Consider the following 27,748-nt stretch of genomic DNA (forward strand, 5'->3'; position numbering starts at 1 on the left):
TGGAAAAAATGGAAATGAAACGCATTATAGGCGTTTTTATCACATGCCTCAATCACTTGATCATGGTTTTCTGGCATAACGGTTAATCCCATACATTTTGGTATTTTTTCGATTGCATATAGACAGACTTCCTACACAAAGACAGTCTCGAAGAAGTGAAAGATTGTAAATGCTGACAGAAATGTTATACATTGTCATTTTTATACAAAAATGTAGCAGAAATATTTAGGCCTTTTTGAACTGTAAAAGTCAAAATAAAATAGAAATACTTATTTGCTGCATCCAGTTGACGCGATTAAATTGCAGTTTCAGACAGAAATTTTTTAAATGATTGTCATGTTTCTAATTCAAATTAGATGTAAATAGCTGTTGCGTTATCAGCTAGTTTTAAATTTAGCAACTAAAATAAACTTAACGTTGACTCAAACTATGTGAGCATGAAATTAAATACCTATTATAACGAAAATAAATTAAAGAAACTACCACACCGTTACAAAGACAAAATTACTTAATGAAAATAATACAAGAAAAATGTCTAAAACGGAATGCCACATTCAAAGAAAGTAGTCACCCTTAGAACAGTCCATGTGAAAAAAAGATACGGGTAAATATATACATGTACACATGCACACCAATGGAGCACATGAATACAACACGAATATAATTACAACACTAACACAGAAGTAACAAAAACGTAAAAAGGGAAACAATTGTGAAGAAAGTTGGGTATGAAAAGCTGCATATTATGGACGCAATGAAATACAACATCATATGCAGTTCAATAAATAGGAAGAGAATATTACAAAGACAATTTTCTAAGATATACAGTCACTGACATAAAGCAGGTTAAAGTCCCGCCCACCAGTCCTCTCGGGCTTTGATTTTTATTTATTAGCTCTTGCAATCAAGTGAGGCATTTGAACCATATCAGGATTATATAGACCAAGTTTGGTAAGGACGGAATCCGGATCAACTTCCTCTCTGAATCCTTCGTTCAGATTTGCTAACACCCTGTGCAGCTCCTATCAAGTATAAAAAAGGGTCAAGATTACAAAAGGTAAAAAGTGATTTATTTATCTAATTTTTATAAGCAGTTTTTATTCTACATGCAGGTAATCGACAGTCAATGTTGGACCAACAAGTCTTTATATAATATAAACTCTGGCTGATAGTTTTAGATTATAACCGTAGTATTAAAACTTAACCTTTCACAATACTAGTAGTTCTGATACAAGTGTGACGAAGTAGTTATTGGTAATTTTACCGAACAATTGAATTTTATCCATACGCTCATTGTTCTTTCGACTCTCTGACATGTAAAATTTCGATGTTGCTTTTATCACACGTGTGTATTATTATATTTAAGAAATGATTTGTAGCAAAACGGTGCTTTAACACTATTTATACACGATGGGCGGTTATACGCCGGACGTAATAATTTCACGAGGGCGCGGCCGGAGTGAATTATTTCAAACGACGTATAACCGCCCGAGTGTATAAATAGTGTTAAAACAACGTTTTGCTATAAATTATTTCAATTCTAATATGAATTTTATTGTAAACTTTAGATCAAATATGACAGAACTGTTTCTTCGCGCGTGCATGGCGCCAACTGTTAGGTCGTCACGCTCGTTGTTTATGCACGCCAGGACCGGAAATGGTAATACGACTTGCGGAAGAGTTCAGTTTGGTCGCAGAAGGGTGGCAAATTATTCTGCAAAGCGAATAACCAACTTAATATATGTGTAAATTAATCAAGACAGTTGTCCAATGTGACATTTCGTTTTAAACATGCTATTAAGTAAAACATTTGATCAAATTTGAAAGCGTTATTTCTAGATGTATACATGGCGCTAAATATCACGTCGACGTGACGTCAACATTATATCGTTGTGATGATTAAAGCATTGTTAGTCATAATAGAACATATGTTTCGTCATCCGTACAAGGCTATAATAATGACATATTCATATGATGCTAGATTGATTCGTTAATTGGTCTGTTATATCGTTTAAATGCTGTCAGTCCAGTTGCAATTAAAAATAATTTGTTCCCTGATATTGCATATTTTATAAATAAAATCATCTCTAATAAACATTTCTGTCTCGGCTATGATTTTAATAACCCTTTAGACAAACAACGTCATTGAACATTTTTTCTGTGTCGCTTTGGGACAAGCATGTCATGGTGAATAGATATCACCAATAGAAACACGCGGCTGTTCTAGAAAAAAACAGAAACGCAATAACCAGACAACTGTGTACTTGTAAATTCTAAAAGGTTTTGTGAAATATTTTGCAATTTATAGCCTGTCGTTATCTTAAACTATATTTGATAATATAACAATTCTATGATGGTCGAAAGGTGTCATAATAGTATTAATTATGAGAAGGATCATAATAGTGTAACAGGTATTAAGGAAATGTTTAAATCCGATAGTCAAGAACGGAAGAAAAGTTTTAAAGAAATTCTAAAGGTAAGATTGACTGTTTATATTTACGTGTAGGTCGTTTTTGCTGTACTATTGTGACCGCTCAAATCACGCCGTCATTTTACATTTTCTGTAAATGACACCCTGAAACTTTTTGGTCCAAGTTCATGGACTTGGTATGGATGCTCCTTGGACTCTTCCAGAGAAAGAGATAAAGATCTTACAGTTGCCGCAAGGCAATTAAAACATAGAAGTAACAGATCGACCAAAATAAACACGAAGAAGGACTCAGCATGGCACGGTATGAGCAAGAAACGAACATATACAAATTGATATGGCCACGAATCATAGCAACAACAGCAAACGATTTGATTTAAATAAATTTGAAAATAGGTTTTATTGAAGACACACTTACCGTATTATCAGAAAGATTTATAGTCGTCGGACTAGGTTCCGTACTTGACGCTTTACTTTAAATATTGTGAAATGAGAACAAGAACACTTCAAAGTATTTATGTATGCAAACAACCTTGAGAGACCATTTACGTGCAGTGGTAAGGATTTGTTTTCGCAGTCTATAGCCAAGAACGTTTTTATTTTTGCTGTCGATTTTTTTTTTTCTGGGAAAATATTGCCTTATCCCCGATTCATGTTTGAATCAATCCTATGCTATTTCGTGTAATACTTTTTTACGGAATAAGGCTTTGGAAGTTTATTTTCCAGAATATAACATTTACTTTTCTACACAATGGACACATTGTTTTACTGTATTTATTTCATTTTTATTATACAGGATCTAGTCGAGTCGAGTTCCCTGCATGGAGTTCCCAAGATAATATCTTCACGACAGCTTGCCGTGAAAGCGTTATGGTGCTTATTGTTTCTTGGAACGTTTTCAGTTCTTGTGATGCAGCTGTCTGGATTATTTAAGTAAGATTTTCAGTTCAAACCGATTTTATTTATTGAAGTGCAAAGAAATACAGCGACGTAAGCGAACGGATCAGTTCGACTTATCCGTCAAAATATAGACATGTCAGATATCTTCGTAAAATATGTTTTATTGATAAAGATATTAATGTAATCGCTGCACTAGTAAGACAGACGTGTCATTGATTCTGTACCATGATACTTTAAAAATTCAGAGGTTCTTATATCTGTAATGAATTATTATACTTGTGTAGTAGGGTAGAGTATAAGGGTGCACGGATACTTCCTTGCTATCGAGCTAGCTTTTATAGCGGCGTGGTAGAGTGTCCGCCTTTGAGAGGTCCCGGATTCGATTCCAGGTCAGACCTGAAGTATTTTCAGTCTGTTACACTTATACCAGATTATATTGTGCCCTTTTCATGATAAACACGTTCAAAGGCGTGTTAAATAGCATTCGAACCCGAGTCCTTTGGATTGACGGTCAGTCGTACTAGCACTAGACCACCTGGCCACCTATGAACGCCTGTTATGAATGTGATATTCAGTTAGTTACAAGAAAATTGTTTCCTGCACACCGGACTGACGTTTCCTGCGATTTTACCCATGCCGGCAAAACCAATCTGCCCCCCCCCCCCCCAACCCACATCCTCCCTCTCCTCCATGCAAGAAGACGACTCACGTGCTGTTAATTACAACTCTTTAGCGATTCATGCATTAAGTATTATATTGTTTATGTAAAATACGAAAAAATCAGCCAGATCTAGGTACCTTGATAGTTTCTCTCCATCTCTTATAGTATATTTCTCGATTCAAAACACGTTATTTTACGATAAGAACATACCGTTACGGTACCAGCGATAAAACTTAAGTGGAACTTTGTTATTGTGCGTCACTGAAACGACATGACGTCACATCTGCTTACGCACGTTATTTTCCCGCGCTTTGTGTACAAACTCTACTATAAGAAAGAGTGCTACAAAGAAAGTAATTCTATTTGCTATATTTATTCTATTATTTGTAAAATACTGTACAGTATGCAAGAAAAATAATCCGTCAAAATAAAAAGCTTATTGTATACGATTTGCAAGAAAATATTTCGTCAAACATCGTTACCGCCCAAAGCACAGGTGCCCTCGGGACGGATACTTATATCCGATAAGTGAGCACATGATAGATATTATTTCGGCATGGATGTCCAATTACATTTCCCTACTTATGTCGTATTAATTTTTATTCTCCGTTAAATTACAACGGAATTTTCCATTAGTTCAACATGAATTATATACATGAATAATACTCCCCTTTGATTTAATATCTCATGTGCCAATGGTTACTTTGGTCTTCTGTGCATTTGATCTTAGTTTTCGTTCGTTGGGTGATATGATACTTTTGCAATGAGTTAAAGACTGCAACGATCAAAGTTGATGAGGCAGTTATATATCATAGGATTCAATTATTTTTTCTAGTATCCATGCATATGCAAACCCTGCCGATTTTTCTTTTAAATGATTTGCTGTCCGTGCTAAAAAATTTGAAAGCATTTTTTTTTTAAATCAAATATTGACTTTAAACTATGATCATCGGATATGAAATGATCTTACTAAGAAATTTATTCCTATATGTTTCGTTTATAAATAGGAAAATTATCACCGAAATATTTCTGCTAGGCTACTGAACGTGATACAAAGCTAATATCTTGAAATTATTGCCATTGTTAGTTAAACTCAAAAGTTTCCTATTGCAATGTAGACCATGACATTAGTAATATAGATATTGATTTCGGAAAAAATAGTTTTGTTATGAATGTAGTTACAAAAATCCTTCAGATATTGAATTTGATGCTTTCGTTGTCAGACTGCGAAATCCTTCAAGAGTTTTTTTAGCTGATTCTAATGCATTTGAACACACTTTACTATCAATATTGCCAGTTCTCATATAAATTTTTATTTTTAAAAGCAAATAAACCATGTTACCAGAAACAAACAAAAATGTTTTAGGCCTAAAAATTATATTGGTGCTTTTAAAGGGACGTTTTGTATTTTATTTGGAAAGTATTTTATTTGGAAAGTATAACCTCTGTGTACATTTTGCCTTGTATGTTTCTCATCAGCATGAATTAATGCCCTCCCTGTTATCACTTAGTTTGGCTTTCTGAAGTGGAGGCTGCCTTCGAATTAATATGCATTTACTCAATTATTCCAGTCTTATTTTATACTTTTGAATATATTCCTAGGAATCATTTACTTTGATGACAATGTATACATTGTTTTGGGCAATTTGTAAATAAACCTAGCAGGAAAATAATCTAACCTATAATGTACTAGAAGGAATGTTGGGGTTCATGATCAGTATCAGTGTCATTTTTGTGATTGAAGTTTAATTGGGTCGTGTTGTCAATAAAAACGTAAGAAACTGTGTGCATTCAAAAGACGATTGCTATTGCAGATGCAACATTACTTAAATATAATATTTACTACTGGCATAGTCAGACATTTTTCCGACGTTTGTAAATATATCAAGAACATTTACGTTAAGTTTCGGAATGCAGCTTTTCAACAGGAAATTGTTATTTACATATGACCCATTGTCGCAAATATGTTTCTGAGCCTTTCTCCAGATATGTAAGCAGACGTGATTTCTTAGAGGCTATAAGAGAAGGCTGGTATGCCTTCAGGCGATATTGGCATATAGGTATTAAGCCCTCGGGCTAATACCGGTCTAGTATGCCAATATCGCCTTTAGGTACACTAGCTCTGTTTTATAACCTTTTTATTGGTATTATTTAAATTAACTGTTTAACTGAAAAAATAAAGATTAAAATAATTTTATTGTATAGCGTCATTGAATGTTCATGTAATGCGCGGGAACGTCAACGTTTATCTGGTGACGTTGAGGTAATTTCCTTCCAAACATTTGTTATAAATCTGTGCATTCTAGGGCTCATAGTTTCATGTGTAAGCCTTTTGTTACCACGCTAAAAGAGAAAGCTAGCGAAATAATGTTAATTTATCACGTTTCTTATGCAACATAAATTTTAGTTTGAAGATACTTGTCCTCTTTCAGTGGAAGTAACCTTCAGTGGAAGTAAAACTCTGGTACACCAGCTCACATGCACATTAATATCGGCCTCATGCTGCTCATATAAATTTAATTCAGTGCACGTCTGTTACTATATTAAGTACCAGATGCAATAATATTTCCATCTTCATGACATTCTTGATATGGATAATCCGTTTATTGTCAAAAATATGTAGTACTCTATATTCATTTAAATCTAACAATATGGATACAGTGCCTTCTTTTTGTGATGTGCATCTCTCTATATCTAACAATATTAGTTTTATTATGTCAAAAGAGATGGTAAAATTTACAAGAAGATCCTTTGAAAACATAGAATGCAATCCAGCAAAATAATAGCTGACTCAGTTTCTTTGAGTATGTTCATGAGAGGTATTTGAAATGTGTGTGCAACACCCTTATGTCCCGTTTCTATTACCTATTACATAGAAATGAAATGCCTCTACGATTCCAAAGGACCAGAAAAATATAACAACTCTGAATCCAAGCATGGGAAGACTTTTTACGGTCACCACTCGTCACTTAAAGACTGTTGTTGTAATTGTTTATAAAATCTATTAGAAGATCTTTTGAAAGCATGGAATGCAACCAAGCAAATAAATATCTGACTCGGTTTGACTGAATCTGTTCATGAAAGGTAATGAAAAGTGCAACACCTCTCACGCCCCCTAATACCGGTGTTTGGTTTGATTATTGTTCATTCCCCTCATCTGGATAGGGATATACCCCGGACAACATCTTTTTAAATCTAAATATCTCGGACTTACTAGAGAGAATAAGAATAATGTTGAAAACTGCAATGAATTTGAACAATATATCACCATTCAACGCCTCCAACTGAGTTACCGCTATCATAACCTGTGTAAATACCTTACTAAATTCTACTATCGAAATTCAGATATGGTTTTAAGTTTCGTGGTAATTTGAAGACACGCAGAGACAAGAGGTTTCATAGCGTGAAACGGTTTATATAAACTGTCTTACATTCTTATTGACAATTCAGCCCAATGCAACTTTAGGTACGAAAATGACACTATTAAATGCAGATTAAACAAGTCGAAATATGAATCCCAACTTTCCTTCCAGTACAATTCAGCGTCATGTTAACTTTGAAAGTGTATTTGCTAAGATTATAAAATGTTGTATTAAAATAGGTTATGACCCAGCTGTTTTAGACACACCGCATGTTTAGCACGTTTACAGTTGGACTTTGTCATTGACTGTGTCATTTGTGACAGGTGGAACACTCAGTGATAGATAGTTTTTAAAAGCCTACTAAAACTGAGCTGCTTTGATATTTGTATTTGTTCTTAATGGTGTTTCTCTCCTGATTCTACTTTCTGCAAAAGCAATGCGTACATGCGTATTTCATTTTTTAGCTCACCTGTCACAAAGTGACAAGGTGAGCTTTTGTGATCGCGCGGCGTCCGTCGTCCGTGCTTAAACTTTTGTTTGTGACCACTCTAGAGGTCACATTTTTCAATGGATCTTCATGAAAATTGGTCAGAATGTTCATCTTGATGGTATCTAGATTCAGTTCGAAACTGGGTTACGTTCCTTCAAAAACTAGGTCAGTAGGTCTAAAAATAGAAAAACCTGGTGACCTCTCAAGAGGCCATACTTTTCAATGGATCTTCATGAAAATTGGTTAGAATGTTCATCTTAATGATATTTAGTTCAAGTTTGAAACTTGGTTACGTGCCATCAAAAACTAGGTCATTAGGTCAAATAATAGAAAAAACCTTGTGACCTCTCTAGAGGCCATATTTTTCATGGGATCTGTATGAAAGTTAGTCTGAATGTTCATCTTAATGATATTTAGTTCAAGTTTGAAACTTGGTTACGTGCCATCAAAAACTAGGTCATTAGGTCAAATAATAGAAAAAACCTTGTGACCTCTCTAGAGGCCATATTTTTCATGGGATCTGTATGAAAGTTAGTCTGAATGTTCATCTTGATGATATCTAGGTCAAGTTCAAAACTGGGTCAACTGCGGTCAAAAACTAGGTCAGTAGGTCTAAAAATAGAAAACCTTTTGACCTCTCTAGAGGCCATATTTTTCAATGGATCTTCTTAAAAATTGGTCAGAATGTTTATCTTGATGATATCTAGGTCAAGTTCAAAACTGGGTTACGTGAGGTCAAAAACTATGTCAGTAGATATAAAAGTAGAAAAACCCTTTGACCTCTCTAAAGGCCATACTTTTCATGGGATCTTCATGAAAATTGGTGAGAATGTTCATCTTGAAGATATCTAGGTCAAGTTCAAAACTGGGTCACGTGCCTTCAAAAACTCTATGTCATTAGGTCAAATAATAGAAAAACCTTGTGACCTCTCTAGAGGCCATATTTTTCAATGGATCTTCATGAAAATTGGTCAGAATTTTTATCTTGATGATATCTAGGTCAAGTTCACTATGTCAAATAATACAAAAAACGACATCATACTCAAAACTGGGTCATGTGGGGACAGGTGAGCGATTCAGGACCGTCATGGTCCTGTTGTTTACGTTTTCTTTTTTAGATATTATTCATAAGCAATTTTGTGTTTTACATGTATTACGGTATAGGATAGGATTTGATTATCTAACCGAGGAAAATATGTGTAGGCAGCCAGTTAGTTTTGTGGCTAGATTTGTATGCGATGGGACCACAGACCGAGTCCTTTCGACTTTTGGCACCCAACGTGGGGCCGTGCATATGCTCCGAGATCATGTTCACATTGTTCACTGTCTCAGTGGAACTTCGAGTATAAATTTCAATATAACGGGAGAGAATGTCAGTGTAAAGGGCTTGAGTACAAAGAATGAAAGACTATGTACAGACAGCCGGTAAGTTCAATTGGTAGAACATCCACCCTGTAAGTTAGTGGTTCTGGGATCGAGCCCAGACTGAACGTCCACTTTTCTCCACATTTTAGTTATCAAGACGTCAATCTTAACACAAAAAAGAAGCATTGTATATTGCTTAATTGCTATATAAATGTCGTTGTTGTTGTTGTTATTTCAAGGGAGCTGTGTTATATTGAATCTTTGTCCATGTTTACATGTTTGTTATTATCCAGTACAGTCTTTATCATTCCTTGAATCAAAACGAGTTTTATAATAATAATTGCTAATACATTGAATACTTCTACGTATAAGCTACTCCAGTTAATGTATCTATGCTACTTGTATAAACAAAAGATAATAGGTAAGGGTAGATTTCTCGGAAGCACAGAGCACCACAAACACAGCCTCAGAGCCATGCATTTGCAAAGTAGGCCCACAACAAAAAGAAGCTATAACGGAAAGATATGCTTCAAATATCCAACACGTACATCTTAATTCTATGCAAAATATAGAAAAAGGGGGAGGAAAGTGTAGGGGGTTGGGAGCGGGGAGGTGAGTGGAACAAAAAATATTCAAAAAGGAAAGCTACGTTCCTTAATCACAGCTACCCTACAACGTAAACCACAGCAGCGCAGACGACAAACACACATACACACATACGCACACACACAGACACACACACACACACAAAACTAACTTACATAGATAAACAGACAAGTAAGATATAACAACACTGTAGGGCACCGCACAAGACACACAAACGCACAAGCACACAAATGCACACACATAAGCAGGAAAAAAAACAACAATAGGGCACCGCCTTAGGATTCCGGCAGGCAAAATTAAGGTGGGCACGATAACTTACTCATATGTAAAGGGGGAGGGGATGCCAAAGCAAGGGAGCGCAAATGAAAGGGAAACGGATGGGGCGATAAGGAGAGTGAGGAGGGAGAAAGCGGACAACAAACAAGACAATATACGCAACAAAAAATACAAGACGGAGAGAAAACAAGTTAAAAATAGGGGCACCGCCTTGGAACGGTCAGTAACCTATATAAAGGAAACTGGGGGTTTAAACGCGTTTAGGGCATGCCAACCTCGCACTTACCCTGCGTTAGACAACACAAAGTAAATAAAATTATTCCCCGCTGAGAAAGGCTCTAACATTAGTGAAATAATACCAGATTATTTTAAGTAAAACATAAAATTATGGTAAATCTAAGGTAAAATTACACCAATGTACTCAACAACAAGTCTGAAGTCAGAACATCAAAAATCTAACTTTTAAGGGCACAACTAAGAAAGCTGCAAGGCAAAATTACACTCCCTCCGTCCGTTTTATGTAGGATTTAGGAGAAAAGCATCAAGGAGTCTTACACTTTATTAGTCATCGCACCATCAAATAGGAAAGCGTAGCGATTAACTGTAGAGGGGTCAATCACCAAACATGCACTGTGCTTCACGATGTTCGCATTGTATCCTCTTTTGATAAACTTTTAACACATTTTACAAATATCTAATTAAAATAAGGACTATGTTTAATTTTCCGAATTTTATAAACTAAATCCATAGTATTCCGGGTGTGTAATACCAAGTTTTAAAAGTGTTTTAAAGTTAGTATTATATTTCTTTAACAGTTCGGACGATTTGTAGTAAAATCTACTGAAAGCTATCCGTAGCTTATTATAACGGTAACCCTGTTGTAATAATATTTTGATGATACGAAGATTTCTATCATTAAAATCCTCTAACTTTGGGCAAGCTCTTGCAAAACGAATAAGTTGTGAAATATAGACACGGTACGATGTTGCTCGAGGGACATCTCCATCATGGTTGGGGAAGTTGACAATTTCAAAATTAAAATCGTCTCTTTTATCATATATTTTTGTTTCTAGGTTATTATTCACAATACTTAAATCCAAGTCCAAACTAGAATATGCTTTTGTAAAAAAGCGCATGTCTCCCCCAGTGCAAAGTCCTATAGGCAAGAAGTCAATAGGGTTCAGGAGCGAAAGTCAAAGAGACACTGATGGTTGGCTGCAATAGGGATCATCTACTTGGCATGTCCAGTCATCCCGCTAAATTTCAACACTCCTGGTCTAGTGGTTCTCAAGTCACTGTTCAGGCTCCTGTGACCTTGACCTTTGATCAAGTGATCTCAAAATAAATAGGGGTCATCTACTCTGCATGTCCAATCATCCTATTAAGTTTCAACATTGTAGGTCAAGTGGTTCTCAAGTTATTTCCAAAAAATGATTTTACATGAACAGGCCACTGTGACCTTGACCTTTAATAGACTGACCCCAAAATCAATAGGGGTCATCTACTCTGCATGTTCAATCATCCTATGAAGTTTCAACATTCTTGGTCAAGTGGTTCTCAAGTTATTGATCGGAACTGGTTATCAATGTTCAGGCCCCTGTGACCTTGACCTTCAACGGAGTGACCCCAAAAACAATAGAGGTCATTTACTCTGCATGAACAATCATCCTATGAAGTTTCAACATTCTGGGTCGAGAGGTTCTCAAGTTATTGATTGGAAATGGTTTCATGTTCAGGCCCCTGTGGCCTTAACCTTTAACAGAGTGACCCTAAAATCGTTAGGGGTCATCTACTCTACATGACCAATCATCCTATAAAATTTCATCATTCTGGGTCAAGTGGTTCTCAAGTTACTGACCGGAAATGGTTTTCAATGTTTAGGCCCCTGTGGCCTTGACCTTTCACAGAATGACCCCAAAATCGTTAGGGGTTATCTACTCTGCATGACCAATCATCCTATTAAGTTTCAATATTCTTGGTCAAGTGGTTCTCAAGTTACTGACCGGAAATGGTTTTCAATGTTCAGGCCCCTGTGACCTTTACCTTTAATGAAGTGACCCCAAAATCAATAGGAGTCATCTACTTTGCATGTACAATCATCCTATTAAGTTTCAACATTCAGGGTCAAGTGGTTCTCAAGTTATTGATCGGAAATGGTTTTCCATGTTCAGGCCCCTGTGACATTGACCTTTGATGATGTGACCCCAAAATCAATAGGGGTCATCTACTGTTCATGACCAATCATCCTATGAAGTTTCAACATTCTGGGTCAAGTGGTTCTCTAGTTATTGATCGGAAATGATTTTCCATGTTCAGGCCCCTGTGACCTTGACCTTTGATGGAGTGACCCCAAAGTCAATAAGGGTCATCTACTGTTCATGACCAATCATCCTATGAAGTTTCAACATTCTGGGTCAAATGGTTCTCTAGTTATTGATCGGAAATGGTTTTAATGTTCAGGCCCCTGTGACCTTGACCTTTGACGGAGTGACCCCAAAATCAATAGGAGTCATCTACTCTTCATGGCCAATCATCCTATGAAGGTTCAACATTCTGGGTCAAGTGGTTCTCTAGTTATTGATCGGAAATGGTTTTCAATGTTCAGGCCCCTGTGACCTTGACCTTTGACAGAGTGACCCCAAAAACAATAGAGGTCATCTACTCTAGCAGCCCTACAATCCTATGAAGTTTGAAGGTTCTAGGTCAAATGGTTCTCCATTTATTGCTCGGAAATGAAGTGTGACGTACGGACGGACGGAAGGACGGACGGACGGACGGACAGGGCAAAAACAATATGTCTCCTGGGGGAGACATAAAAATGACGCTTCAAAATTTGATGTATTACCCCTGTTAAGCTGTAACTCTTTTGGGTAAATGTGTTTCACCATTTCTGAAAAATATTTAAAATATCATCAAGATACCTCGAGGTTCCATTAAAAGCTTCAGTAATTTCAAATTGTGTCTCAGAGGACAAACTAAGCACTTCATAACAGTATAAGAATAAATCAGCAATGAGTGGAGCGCAGTTAGTTCCCATCGGGATACCAATTATTTGTCTGTAAGTTTTATTGCCAAATTTGATAATTATGTTATCTAATAGAAACCTTAGAGCTTCACAAACCTGATCACAACTCCATAGGGTGTATCTCTTAAATTTACCGTTAGAAAAAACATGCTCTTGTTTCATTGCATGCCAGATAATTAACGTTTTCTCTTGCAAATGTTTTCTCAATTAACACACACACACACATCTCCAGAGTTCTTGATGGTCCAAAACAGATTAACCCCCGAGTTATCATATATCTTGGAGCAATACTTCTGTACGTGGTCTTTTATTGCAGTAAGAAAAATAGAAAAATATTTTTTGTAGTACATACGGTTGAGTTTGCAATGAATGGAGCTTTATATGGAGTTTCGTGTAGTTTAGGGATCCAATAAAGAGTAGGGAGCTTCATCTGATTGTCGTCAAGTGCGACATTAAAATTTATACTCATACATTGATCTACATGACTTTTTACAATAGTATTCTCATCTTGTAGCGATAACTGATAAGTTTTCGTTCATTTTGTAATATTTCTGTGTAGGAAATGCGTCAGATGATAATTATATTATTTGAAGCTTTGTCTGCAGGAGTTAAAACAAAATGCGTATGTAACTTATATAAAGCTTTCTTAAAATTTCGAAGTGAAAACTTGAGTTTAGGAATAAGGAAGGTTTGATTCATAAAATTTTACTCGAGTTTTTATGATTTTAGAAATACTCTTTTTCCATTCAGTAAGAGCGTTCAGGTCGGCATTTTCTTTCCGACATCATTTTTAGCATAGTCATCAATAGACTGAATTATTTCAGAGAGATATTTTTCAAAGTTAATAGACGAAGGGATTCTATATTTTGGACAAAAATCTTAAAATTACCCGTTATGATATGGCCGGTTGGCTGGTAACAGTATTTAGATTCTTTACAGTTGCAATTGTCTGGAACATTAAGCTTTATGTCTAAATCCGAGATAATTTTATTGTAATTAAATATAACGTTTCTAACTGGTTTATTATATTTGTAACAGATAACAGATGTTTCCGAATTCTTGAAATATTTAGGAATAGAGTTAACAACAAACTGGTTTCTAAAAATACTAGGTTAATCAATAATCTCGATTCCTTTATTTATAAAAGATAATTTTAGAAAGTTGCGTTTATGATCGGATTCCGAATTAATATGAGGTCTAAGAAAATGTTGCGTATAACTTTGAATCAAAGACGCAGCTTCGTAAAATGGATATGTACGTATATAGATATTATTGGAACCAGGTTCTTACTGAATTTTTGGGGAATCATGAAGAACGCAACATTAAGAAGCAGTTTGCCAATAACATTTGATATTCCCATTTTGTCGAACACGATGAGAACGAGTTTTGCGTCTTCTTGGAGAATAGAGAGAGAAAACCTTCATATAAATATCAATAAACATTACATAAATTCAGATTCATCTTTGTTCTTTTTTATTTCAGAACGTTTTATTCATACCCGATCCAAACGAGTGTTTCTCTGGAATTCAATTCAATTAACTTTCCTGCTATATCCATATGCAACATGAATCCAGTAAGGAACTCCAAGCTGAATATGTCGGAGGCCTTACTGAAAATTTTAGCTGAGGGTAACAAGGTGAGTTTCTGATATACGTAAAGACAGATCTGACATTTTCCATTAACGGGCAGAATTATCTGAACATTTTGCTTATTTGTTGACTTCGACCAATGAATTACAATAGCCAATAAGACATAGGTCATGGTGTTAAATTTCTTGCATGCTCTTATATTTAACAAACGCAAAACAACCAACATAAGCACAAATGCCTTATCTTTTATCGTTTTAGTATTTGATTTTAACTATGTATAAGTTGTAAGTCGAATGTATCTCAATACTTAAGCAGACTTGACAAGAATTAGAAACATTAGGAGGTCATACAGTCAGCTTAAAAGGATTTCATTTAATTTGAAATGAAAAATACCTTATATGACATATAAAAATTATTTTTAAAGAGGTTTATTGACATATTTTGTTCAAATTGCTAAATGCAGTACATTACAATCTTTTAAAATAAAAAAAGTAAAACAAGATAGGTTTGCTCATTTGAGAAAAATGGCTTTTAGTTAGACTTTTACCTTTAATAGCAAAAACAAACCACACACACGAAACAGTTTGGGTTTCCAACATTAAAAAATTGATAAAAACTACTTTAACAATACTTTCTTAGTATGAATCGTAAGGTTTGATCTATTTAAAGCATTCAGTCATAACAAAACTAGCATGTCAGAGAAAACGAATGCCAAAAACTCTACCAGACGGACGTTCATAACATTCTTACTGTTTCTTGTTGACAAAGCAAGCAAGTTCTTCTATCTACACCTTGATTTATGTTTCTTGTAAGTTTGATAGATAATGAGAGGGGCGTCGGCAGCTCTGTTCTAAATACGAATAAATTACGAATGAATTCGTCCAATTTCATTTACATAGTCCATATTTGCGTGTCAAAGAATGTCAGGATCAAAGCCGTGCAACATACCTCATTTGTTATATTGCCCTTTGGGATAATAGAGTCCATTACAAGCACATGTGTTTATACTGAATTCCACCAAAGTCGGTGTTAGGCGTTATGTATTGCGCTCTATGTTAGGTCTCATGATGAACAGACTCAGTCAGTACATATTAACATTTTCCTCGGATATGTTGTTTGCTTTCATGCAAGTTTGCTATAAATTGTACTAACAATCTTAATCTCAAAGGAAGTCTTAAGTGCCATTTGGCGGTCATTAAATTTCTCCCAGTGATATATCATTTTTTCGATCCTTTGAGGTCATTGAGTTTATTTGTTTTATCTGTTTTGTAAACTATATGATAAAGGGCCGCTTAAGCCAAAGCTAAGGGTCTGAGGGGCGTTGCAGAATGAATTATCAGACTCACTAAAACCGAGTCTACTATTATTGGCTTTGATGGTTTGCTTTAGAAAGGTATTGTTTTAATCTTCATCACTCAGCACAAGAACATTATATATGACATTGGTATCATTATTATATATATATATTAATAATAGGGTTTGCTAGATATGCACTTGTGAATTGAAACTCTGAAAAAAATCTTGATTGATTGATTGATTGACCATTCACAGACTCTTACATTAACTAGTAATGGACATTTGTTACTTTTCAGAACACAACTTCAAGGAAAAAACGAAGTGTCAACAAGGAAATGAAAGTGAGTGCTAAAGATACTTATGAGGATACACCTATAAGGAAAGCTGCAATACTACACGATGACGATAAAACAAGTAGACAATTAGACAAAGACATGGGCACTTTAATACAGCCAACACCTGTAGTTAAAGATGACAAATCAGAGCGCATCAACAGTGGTTTACATGAAAGAGACATTTTCAATTTAAAGGCTTCAAGACTGGATCACGGCTTGTCCGAAAAGCAGCTTTCACCAGCTTTTCTAGATAAAGAAGTTCGCCGACGTAAAAGAGTAGCTATCTTGTCATCAGTTACCAGAGGTTTACAAGACCCTTTATCTTCAGTGACAAGCTCATTGCCGTTAGCAGGTGTGTCACTAGTTTCATCAGCAGGGAGTGCCTTGTCCTCATCAATTGACTCATGGCAGTCCTGGTATGACTCGACTTCCTCGTATTACTATGACTACGAGTGGTGGCTTTCCTGGAACTACTACTACCAGTACAGTAGTTATGATTACTATAGTTACCAAAACAGTTGGAATGAATGGTCAGATCCAAACGTCTACCTGTACTCACAGTTATCTTCAAAGAAAGATTTGTGGGATGAAAGAGTAGAACTCTTCAGAACCGTTTTCAAAAATGAGAGCATGTATGTTAATTTTTTATTGACTTTATTTACTAGTACATATATGTATACACGCAATGCCACCAAATCAAATGTAAGCCTAAACCGTAGTCAAAATATAAAGAGCCTCATCTTTGGTTTTCATTGTCCGTGTCCTTTGTCTATAGCATTATGTTTTCGGTTACTCTACTGAGTCTTAGTATGTATTTGTAGAGTTCGGTCGAAATCTGTTGTAGTTAAAGAAGCGCACTTTCTTACATAGAAACTAACAATTCCATTTTGTCTTGGTAGAGATATAGTTCATGATGGGAATATAAGTCTATGAAAGTCTGATATTCTATAAAATGTTAAAATAACGTTATTAGGTAAATGGATAGTATACGAAATATGAAATTACCTGCAAGAGCGTTGTTCAACCTTTAGTTGTTTTTTTTTAATGTACAAGAAAGGATTTGCTGCCGCAACGCTACCTTGGCTTTGAAGATCTATTCAGCTACTTTCATTAAATTCATGACGTAGTTTAATGCTACTAAAGGTCAGATAGAGAACATGTATACAGATACGATGTAACTCATTGCAGACTTGGAGCGGTCTTCTGCGCATGCCCGAAAGTGATTATCATTTCTAGCGCACGGCAAAAATATGCATATTTTTGCATGTCCGCATGCATTTAGTGTACAATATGCATAAAATACTGATTAAAGGTTAGGGTTAGTAACACCATGGTTACAAAATATATACATTTAAGATATTTTCGTTCAAATTTAGTTAATCCGGTATGTACCGGAGACTGTAATTTATACCGGCGCTCCAAGTCTGCATTGAGTCACAGTCATACAGATATATCTTTATTTTTTCGTTGACAGAGAAAACAGACGACAGATGGGCCACCAGAAAGAAGATTTGATAATGTCAGCATCATTTGCTGGATCTTTAGAAAATGTGACGTATGTATTACATAATCAGTTACCAGAACAATTATCATTGTTTTCAGCTTTTATAAATATTCTATGTGCTGTGAGAGCGGAACTTGATTACAGTCTCTACAAATCGTTACTAAAATGGAAATAGAGACTAGAAACACGGGTGCATTAAGCTTTCTCTTCTTCTAGTGTGAAATTATATTTAACCTAAATCATTAAGACTTGCATTCATGTTTTCATTTCAGGAAGTTTCAGAATTTCACCTCCTCTCAATATGGCAACTGCTTTACTCTGTCATCTCCGAGATATGTGGCCTGGAGAAGCGGTCCATCCCACGGTAGGATTAATCTTTGTAATGTTAAACTCATAATTCAATTGCTGACTGCCCCTTCATTTTGGCTGAGTAATAATTTTGTGCTTTTGTATTTTATAATAAAATATTCTTAGATATATCTAAAAGGGTATCTAATGATGATAACGTAGGTAGTTTCTTAAAAATAGTTAGATAAGGCATCAGCCTGATTGTATTGTGAACATATACAGCACAGTAAATATATGCAGTAAAACACCGTTCATATGGCAATTACTTTACAGTGTCATCTCCGAGATATGTGTCCATCCCACGATAAATTAATCTTCGTATTGTTAAACTACTGATTGTTTCCTTTTTGGCTGAGTAATAATCATGTGCTTTTGTATCTTAGATATATCTAAAAAAAAGTATTTAATGATGATAAAGGAGGAAGTATCATATATAAACATATGCAGTAAAGCACCGTTCACTCGAATATCGATAGCTCGAGCACTATGACTGACTCGAACTATTCATGTTGTTTTTGACCGTTTCCTTCTATTCCCTTGATTCGGATCTCTCATTAATTCCTTTGCGAATTCGAAGGGTCGGTGTTCACTGTAACTAGATAAGAGATACTCATGAAAAATTGTTGAAAAAGACGTTAAACCCAAACACACACACACACACTCATTACAAGTGTATGTTACCGTGGGTAGTTTCATTATGTGTTAGTTGTAAACTCATTTGACACAATCAGCGTACAATAACTGTGTTGTCATATGAGTTACTTTTTGACGAATTTCAAAGGCTGCAGTATTGTTTTAGTAAAGTTTCCATGTACAACTGTTTTGTGAATGATCGCTCTTGATCGAGTATGTTAGCCCTAAGAAACAATGTCAGTTGTTTTCTAACATAAATATCACGACCACTATAACCGACAATGATAACATTTATAATGATAACAACATCAACAACAGTGATAATGATAATGATAATGATTAATATAAACAAATTATGCATTTCTTCTGTATGAAGGGATGCTATTCATTTGCTACACGTTAGTCTTGTTGGCTTAACATTTCTGTGTGGAATCCTGTATAGGTGCCTGCGTGCTTTTAATGTTGTTTTTCCTGTTGAACGTTGTTTCTGTTCTTGTTCCAACATTTAAATACTTTACTTACTAACAATAAATTCTTATTATGATTGCAAGGCATCAAAATGACATTGAATTTAGAGATCGATGAATATGTCTCTAACTTTTCCACTGGATACGGTATTCGTCTGGTGTTACATGAGCCCGGAACCTATCCGCTACCTACAGATGAGGGCCTCACGTTGGGGCCAGGAACTGAGACGAATATTGGTCTAAAATTGGTGAGTATCAATAAAACTATCTACCTGTTTGTTTCATCTCTTTTTCAAACCTGACACTGTTCATTGAAATTAGTTTATACTTTAATGGTGAAGGTATAGACAGTTTTGCTATAATCTATCGCCGTGTTTTGCTTTGCCTTGGTACATTGCAATTAGACAGCAACAGGAGAATAATTAAGTTACACTACTGGATACAAAATGTTTATTGAAATAAGCTCTTTGATGAAGATAAACAGGTTTTTAATTACTGCATTGTTGAATTTTATCATACATATTGCTGCGCTGAAGTGCAATAAACTGCAATTAAACAACTACCAATGCCTAATCAATTAGATGGAACATATTGATTTGTAATGAATACCTTTTACTCTAATTATACTTCATGACACCTCGTCACCTCAACGCAACAAAATCGTATCTTATCACAAATTAATATAGAGATACGACTTTGTTGCGTTGAGGTTACGACCTTGTAATGTTCATAACTGAGTAGATATGATATATTGACATATAAAAAGCGACAATGAGTACAGTCATGAACATATCAAAACCCTTAAGATAAGTCATCAGTTACAGATGTTGCTCAACATTTTAATTTTCTAGATCAAAGAAATAAGAACTTAATGTGATAAAATGATATCATATTTATTCAATAGGTACGGTTATCCAGACTAGGCGAGCCTTACAGTGATTGTGTGAAAGGACTAGAGTTTGCAAAGCGTTATAAAAAGAAATACAGCACTTCGGTAGGAGGCGATAATTGTAGATCTGTTTTATTCCACTTTAATTACAGTGGTAAAAATTAATTACAGTGGTAAAGACCATTTGATTCAATTAACTAAAATTATTATGTGCCACAGTAACTGAATGTTTGTTTTAAACACATCAGACTGAAATCCTTCTCTCTGATGTATGATTTCATTTGATATAATGATGCTGTATGGTCGTATTATCTTATCATCCTTCTGTCTTACCATCTGATTATCGGTACCCTTATATCCAACATTGCGAAACTGGCAATTGATATGAAATCATAATAATGTCCATCCACAAGAAATATTCCTTTCATATTCTTGTAGCAAGTAAAGCTGTTAAGATTATATCATATCACATGTACATTTTATAGGAGAAACAGAGAAACTTAGATTAAACATGTGCCTTCAAAATAATATGCAGGATCCACAGAAATACATGTAACAAATTACTTTTAAAATATATATGACAGACCAACATCTTTAAATCATGAATATGTATTAGAGTGCGATTGTTTGTTGAATGAAACACTGTTTTAATTCACAGGCGTGTTACCAGTTTTGTCGTATCATAAAAACAATGGAGGTATGTAAGTGTATACCGGTGGACGCCCCGGACGATATCAGTCTCAACTCCACAGCATTACCTGTATGCAACTCCACTATTGTCTCTGGTAAACTGCCACTTTTGTCTTATTCTTAGATTTATACATTTTATTTTGACCATTCTGCTGTAACATACATGGAACACGCATGTTTTGCGAAACAGAAAGAAAACATGTGATAAACTCTAAGCTCTGCCATTGACGGCTCATACTAAATAAGTAAAACGCAATAATCCTTTGAAACAGCTATCAATCAGCAGAGACAGTAGTAAGTTTTAGTAAAACAGCTTTAAATCAGCAGAGGCAGCAGTAAGTTTTCAAACTCATTACTTTATCTGGGATGTCTCTAAATTGTTTTTGTACTTTAAGCATTTGTAAGTGTTCTGTTCAACCCCGGGCTAGAGGGCGTGGACGGTAGCATGCATTTCCACTACCGTCCATGAAGAGGCTCAATCAAACCGAGCCTGCAACGTTTTCGTTTTCGTCGTGTTGAGCGACCTGTGAAGTTTCCACTTTTTCTATTTTAATGAAACAGCTCTCAGTCAGCAGAGACAGTAGTAAGTTTTAGTAAAACAGCTCTTAATCAGCAGAGGCAGCAGTAAACATTAATAAAACAGCTCTCAATCAGCAGGGGCGGCAAGAAGTTTCAATAAACAGCTCTTAATCAGAAGAGGCAGCAAAAAGTTTTAATAAAACAGCTCTAAATCAGCAGAGGTAGCAATAAGTTTTACTAAAGCAGCTTTCATGCAGCAGAAACAGCATAAGGTTTTAATAAAATAGCTCTCAGTCAGCAGAGATTGTGATAAATTTTAGCAGATGCAACAACACATTTTAACAAAACAGCTCTTTATCAGCAGAGGCTACAAAAAATTGATTTTGCAGCTCTCAAACAGCATGGATAGTATAATAGTTTAATAAAACAGTTCACAATCAGCAGAAGCATGAGAGAGTTTAAAGATAACAGCTCTCTATCAGCGTTTGAAACAGCTGTCAATTGATAAAGGCAGCAATAAGTGTTAATTAAAAAAAAACAGCTCTCAATCAGCAAACCCATTATTTAAACTGGGGACCATATGCCGCTTTTCATGGAATTACACGCGAGTACATCATTGAAGGTTCCATGTGAAAACGTCTGCGGATGTCTCTAAATTGTTTTTTGTAGCATGTGTAAATGTTGAGTTCTGCTAAACCCGGGGCTAAAGGGCGTGGACGGTAGCATGCATTTCCACTACCATTCATGAACAGGCTCAATCAAACTGAGCCTGCAACATTTTCATTTTTGTCGTGTTGAGCGACCAATTGAGTTTCCAGTTTTTCTATTTTTTATTTCAATAAAGCAGCTCTAATCAATAGAGACAGCAAGAAGTTTTATAAAGAGCTCTCAATTAGCAGAGGTAGTAATAAGCTCACAAATAAGCATAATAAAAGAGCCTTCAGTCGATAAAAGCAGCAACAAGTTTTACTAGAAAACAGCTCTATATCAGCAGAGGCAGTAATGAGTTTTAGTATAACGAATCTTTATAAACAGATTGAAGCAGCAATAAATTTTAATAAATCAGCTCTCAATCCATAGCGGCTGCACTACGTTTTAATAAAAGAGCTGTCAGTCAGCAGAGGCAGCTCAAAGTCAGCAGATGCATGGCTCTATGGCTGTTTGCTTCCAGGAAATCTACCTTTGCGTTTTATTTTTTAATAAAACAGCTCTCGAGTAGCAGAGGCTGCAATATGTTTTAAATAAATTGCTCTCCATTTGTAGAGGCAGCTAAAAGTTTTGATAAAAGAGCTATCAATCCAGATAGGCTTCAATAAAGCAGCTCTAACCAATAGAGGCAGCCATACGTTTTAATTAATAAAGCAGCTCTTATCAATGGAGGCAGCAAGAAATTTTAATAAAGAGCTCTCAATCAGCAGAGGTAGCAAAAAGTTATAACAAAACAGCTCTCATTCACTGTAGAGAATGCAATAATCATAACAAAAGAGCTTTCAATCAGAAGAAGCATCATTAAATATTTACAAAGCAGCTCTCAGTCAGCAGAGGCTGCTGTAGTTTAATGAAACAGTACTCAGTCAGCAGGGGCAACAATAAGTTTTAATGAAACAGCTCTCAAGCAGCAGATGTAGCAAATAAAATGATAAAAGAGCTCTCGGACGAGGGGATGCAGTAAGTTTTAATAAACCGGCTCTCAGTCAGTACAGACTGCATTTTTAATGGAGCAGCTGTCAAGAAGCAGAGTCAGCAAATATTTTAATAAAGCTGCTCTCTATCAGCAGAGGCAGCAAAAACATTTTTGTCGAGCCCGCTTGCGGAAGCGAAGACATATTTGTCCAAATGGCTGTTCGGTGTATGTGCGTGCGTCCGTGCGTGCGTCCGTCCGGATTTGTTTGTCCGGACCATAACTTTGACATGCATGGAGTAATCTTGTTTATATTTAGCATGAATGTCACACTTACAGGACAAATGTCAAATTCAAAAATGACTTACTTTGTCTGGAGCATTTGTTCTTCATGCATGGAGGGATTTTGATGTAACTTGGTACAATTGTTCACCATCATGAGACGGAGTGTCCTGCGCAAGAACTAGGTCCCAAGGTCTAAGGTCAAGGTCACATTTAGAGGTCAAAGGATACAAGAATGACAATTTTGTCCGGAGCATTTCTTCTTCATGCATAGAGGGATTTTGATGTAACTCGGCACAAATGTTCACCACTATGAGACGGAGTGTCATGCGTAAGAACCAGGTCTCTAGGTGTAAGGTCAAGGTCACACTTAGAGGTCAAATGTCAGATACAAGAATGACTTTGTCTGGAGCATTTCTTTTTGATGCATAGAGGGATTTTGATGTAACTTGGCACAATTGTTCATCATCATGAGACAGAGTGTCATGCGCAAGATCCTAGAATTACTTGCCTTTGTTGTTACTATAAATAGCTTATATTCGTAACTTTTTATTACTGGTCGTAGGGAAAAATCAAGACCACTTTTCAGGTGAATTTTGACCTATCTCTACTGGTCAGGATTTTTGTGTGGACTTAGAATTTTTTATTTTTTTTATCTTTTTTTTTAAGATTTACGTCCCTTTGTTGTTACTTTACATAACTTATATTGTAACTTTTTGCAATCTCTTTTTTATTTGGCATAAATGTTTGCCTCAATGAGACAAGGAGTGTCATGTGCAACTCCCAGTCCTTTTGACAGTTGGCGGGCTCGACAAGTTGCCCGTGGGCATCTTGTTAAAACAGCTCTCAATCAGCAGAGACTGCAAAAGGTATGATAGTGCAGCTCTCAAACAGCAGATGCAGAAAGTTTATTTTTCCTTGTTTTTGATAAAACAGCTCTCATTCAGCAAAGGAAGCAATAGGTTTTAATAAAGCAGCCCTTAATCAGCAAAAGCAGCAATAAGTTTGAATAAAGAAGCTTTCAATCAGCAGAGGCTGCAATAAGTGTTTTGATATGGCTACAGTAAGTTTTGATAACACAATCAGCAACTGCAAACGTTAACATGTAAAAGACTCAATTTCGGTTTGAAATAACAGATGCAGAATAAAGAAGAAATTGTTGGATTGCTTTACCTGTTGTCATTTTAGTAAACTTATTTTGCAGAATAAATAACATCAGTGTTTAAAATGGGCAAATAAAACGAAATTCTTAAACTTTTTCGATTTCTATCCATGCAGAAAAGATTTGTCTTCTAAACATTGACATTGGTTTCAACAATGGAAACTATGAATGCGACTGTCAGGGACCTTGCAAGTAAGCATTTTTTTACAATTTTTATTTTTATTTTTGTGGGGTTTTTTGTGGATTTTGTGAGCTTCTCCTGCAATTACAAATGTATTTTTACACTGTCAATATACTATTTCTTTAATGGTAATAAAACTGTACATTCGTACTACACCAATTGAGGTTTCTGGTATTTTCAACTTCATGTTTTCGCATAACATTCTTTTTCAGAGAGGTCGTTTTTGAGAAAACAATGTCTTCAAGATATTGGCCGACACATGACTACATGGTATACAACTGTTATTTTTAATTTATACCTCATGATCTCACAAGTGAAAAGTTCTAATTACTAATGCAAATTATTATGGGTAAAGATAAAATAAACGGAATAGGTTACAGTATGTTGTCATATTTAAATTTTACTGCGCAGAAACAATAAACAATTAAATAGCGGTATTATTTTGTATAACTGTGCACACTTAAATAGTTTTTCATTACATATCCTAAGTAAGTTCAATCAAATAGAAAAAGCGGAAACGAATCTGCAATTGTTTTGCATTATTGCGTTCAGTGCTTCCATAGAATGTTTCTGTAGGTTTCGTCAACTGGGTACCATTAAATTGTGGGTGTTGCTATTGCCAACTGATGTTGTCTTGCCTTTCAGTTTTTACAGTCTTGAGGTTAGCAACATGCTTACTTATTTATATGTCTTCTTGCTAATGACGGTAGTCTTAGCTGTTAAGTTAGTATTATAGCTCGTTTCACAGGGTCGTTCATTCTAGCTTTACATATGGTTGGAATTATAGCTATACCAAGCTATGACAAAAGCAGTGTAGCAGTTTCATAATGATAACTTTGATGATATCATGACAACTGATTATTCTCTATGGAATTGCACAGTTGCATGACAAATCTGAAAATAGTTTTCAAAATGTGTTACTTTCATTATATACATAGAGGGTTTTACACGAGTCTCTTTTTATATTGAATTCATTAAACGACTTAAATAGAATAATAAAATGCGAGGCTCTGTCGAGCATTTTATCGATTTTATTCAATGAGTTTAATAAATTCAACGTGGAAAGATACAAATGTTAAATTCTTTTTATCACATGTTAGCTTTTCCTGATGAAACACCAATTTTTTTTCTTTCTTTACCTATTATAGACCAAGTAAATTCGACTTACATCTCCTATTCTTAAAACGACGTCAACGACAAAGCTTTATAACACCTGTGTATTATCAAAATTATGTAATGGCTATATTTCATTCACACGACATCAAGCATATGATAACTTAATTTAGTTTAAAGTTTTGTGGCATGGAATACCATAATCTGGTTTTGAGAATGTGTTTCTGCTGTTATGATATACCTTAATTTAGTTTTTAGACTACGGTAACTGTCATGACATATCTTACTTTTGTTTTCAGAATGTTTTACTCTCAGAAATCTGCGAGAAGAACAGTTCAAAAGATATCACTTACTTGAACGATATTTGTGAAAATATTGACAATTTGACTTACGAGCAATATGAAAAGTAAGTAGGCTCTTAGTCGATGTCTTTGCCTCGACAGTAAGTTACTGACGTTGTCGCCTAGGCTATAAGTGAATGACACTGTCATCTCAGCCCTAAGTGAATGAGAGACTTAGTCTCCTCGGACTTTTAGTGAATGTCGTTGTAGACTGGGATTTTAGTGAATGACGTCACCGCTTCGGCTTTAAGTGAAACGTCGCCTCGGTTTGAGTGGATGACGTAGCCGCCTCGGTTTTCTGTTCTGTTGTTCATATTGTGTTCGAATCATTTTGAAGATTATACACTATAATTGTTGATGTGATGTCAGGTGAACATTGTAGACACTCTAATACAACCTTTCTCTAATGATGGAAGACTTGTTTTATCTAATGGAATACTAGTATTTTAAAAGAAACTTTATTTTATCTAGCAATCCTTATTTCAGGTACAGAAATAATTTTCTTCGGGTGATCATCTACTTTGAAGATCTGAATTATGAAACAATATCTCAAGAACCCCTTTATGAGGTATGTATCATAATATCCACCGATGAATGATATTTAAATTAATGAAAAGAAAAACCATAATCAATTGAAGGGCAACCGTCTTGAATCTTATTATTCTCTTTAAAACATTAAATACCTAAAGTTTATTAGACACATAAAAACAGAAGCTTTACTGTTCTGTAAAAATGAAGACTGTCCCATCCTCTTTCTGTACTTAAGATAACTGTATGTTTGCCTATGTATTCTATTCTTAGGTACCAGTATGTTTATATCTCTTTATACCGTTCATTGTTTCCATTCTCAGATAACAGTATTATTTATTTAATTGAATTTTGTTATTACACAGATTAAACGGTAGGACTAACCGCATAGCTAAATTCTAGTAAGAAAGCTTTTAACAGTTTAAGGTCTTATCTAACAGTAAACTTCATTTATTTCAGAGTGAATCCATCATGTGTTAACAGTACATTTATATCAATACATTTCAGCGGGAATCCATCCTGTGTTAACAATACATTGATATTAATATATTTCAGCGCGAATCCATCCTGTATTAACAATACATTTATATTAATATATTTCACTGTCTTAATTCATCCTGTGATAACGGTACATTTTTATCACTCTGTTTCAGAGCGTTAGATTTCTGTCAGACATTGGCGGGGCAATGGGACTGTTTCTTGGTGCATCTGTACTAAGTCTAGTGGAGTTTCTACAGCTTTTTCTGGAGATTGTGCTGTACATACGGGGTAGAGTGATGGCAAATAAAACAACAAAAGTTCAAGTGATAAAAAACTAAATTTGAAAGATGATAATGTATTGTTTAAGCAAATCACTTTATCAGCAAAGACTATTCTAGAATAAGAATTCCAGAAGATCTGAAATTAGCAGCTTCACTGATATGCATATAATAAAATGAATTACGTTAGTAATTTCGAATGTAAAGGATAGTTTAATACAAAAAACAAGGACAAAAGTCCAACAAGAAAAGTCACATTTTAAGAAAATAGTCGCCCAAAGAGCACTCCACATGCAAATGTGGGTACTTGTGTGACGGTCTTGTGCACTACGCATTATACTCCTATTGTAGAGTTGTTTAGTTTATTTGAGCCGTGCCA

At 35.2% G+C, this 27,748-nt stretch overlaps 1 protein-coding gene across 1 annotated transcript; it reads left to right on the plus strand.

Moving 5' to 3' along the window:
• The first annotated feature begins 2,255 nt into the window (after positions 1 to 2,255).
• LOC123536925 (degenerin mec-4-like) lies at positions 2,256 to 27,748 on the plus strand. The gene is made up of 14 exons (XM_045320432.2): positions 2,256 to 2,476; positions 3,225 to 3,361; positions 14,596 to 14,749; positions 16,295 to 16,965; positions 17,808 to 17,888; positions 18,110 to 18,201; positions 19,370 to 19,533; positions 20,190 to 20,279; positions 20,833 to 20,959; positions 24,565 to 24,640; positions 24,842 to 24,899; positions 26,042 to 26,148; positions 26,570 to 26,651; positions 27,265 to 27,748. Exons 1-14 carry the CDS (start codon positions 2,351 to 2,353, stop codon positions 27,427 to 27,429), a joined length of 2,130 nt encoding a protein of 709 aa, XP_045176367.2. The 5' UTR covers positions 2,256 to 2,350; the 3' UTR covers positions 27,430 to 27,748.

This window comes from Mercenaria mercenaria, chromosome 17, assembly GCF_021730395.1.
Source record: "Mercenaria mercenaria strain notata chromosome 17, MADL_Memer_1, whole genome shotgun sequence".
Classification (NCBI taxonomy): Eukaryota; Metazoa; Mollusca; class Bivalvia; order Venerida; family Veneridae; genus Mercenaria; species Mercenaria mercenaria.

What these genes read in the sequence shown, in the direction of transcription:
- LOC123536925 (XM_045320432.2), top strand. Translation starts at nt 2,351, where the DNA reads ATGATGGTCGAAAGGTGTCATAATAGTATTAATTATGAGAAGGATCAT. An exon ending in GTTTTCAAAAATGAGAGCAT is followed by an intron (nt 16,966 to 17,807) that starts GTATGTTAATTT and finishes TTTCGTTGACAG; the next exon opens with AGAAAACAGACGACAGATGG. An exon ending in GGCCGACACATGACTACATG is followed by an intron (nt 24,900 to 26,041) that starts GTATACAACTGT and finishes TTTTGTTTTCAG; the next exon opens with AATGTTTTACTCTCAGAAAT.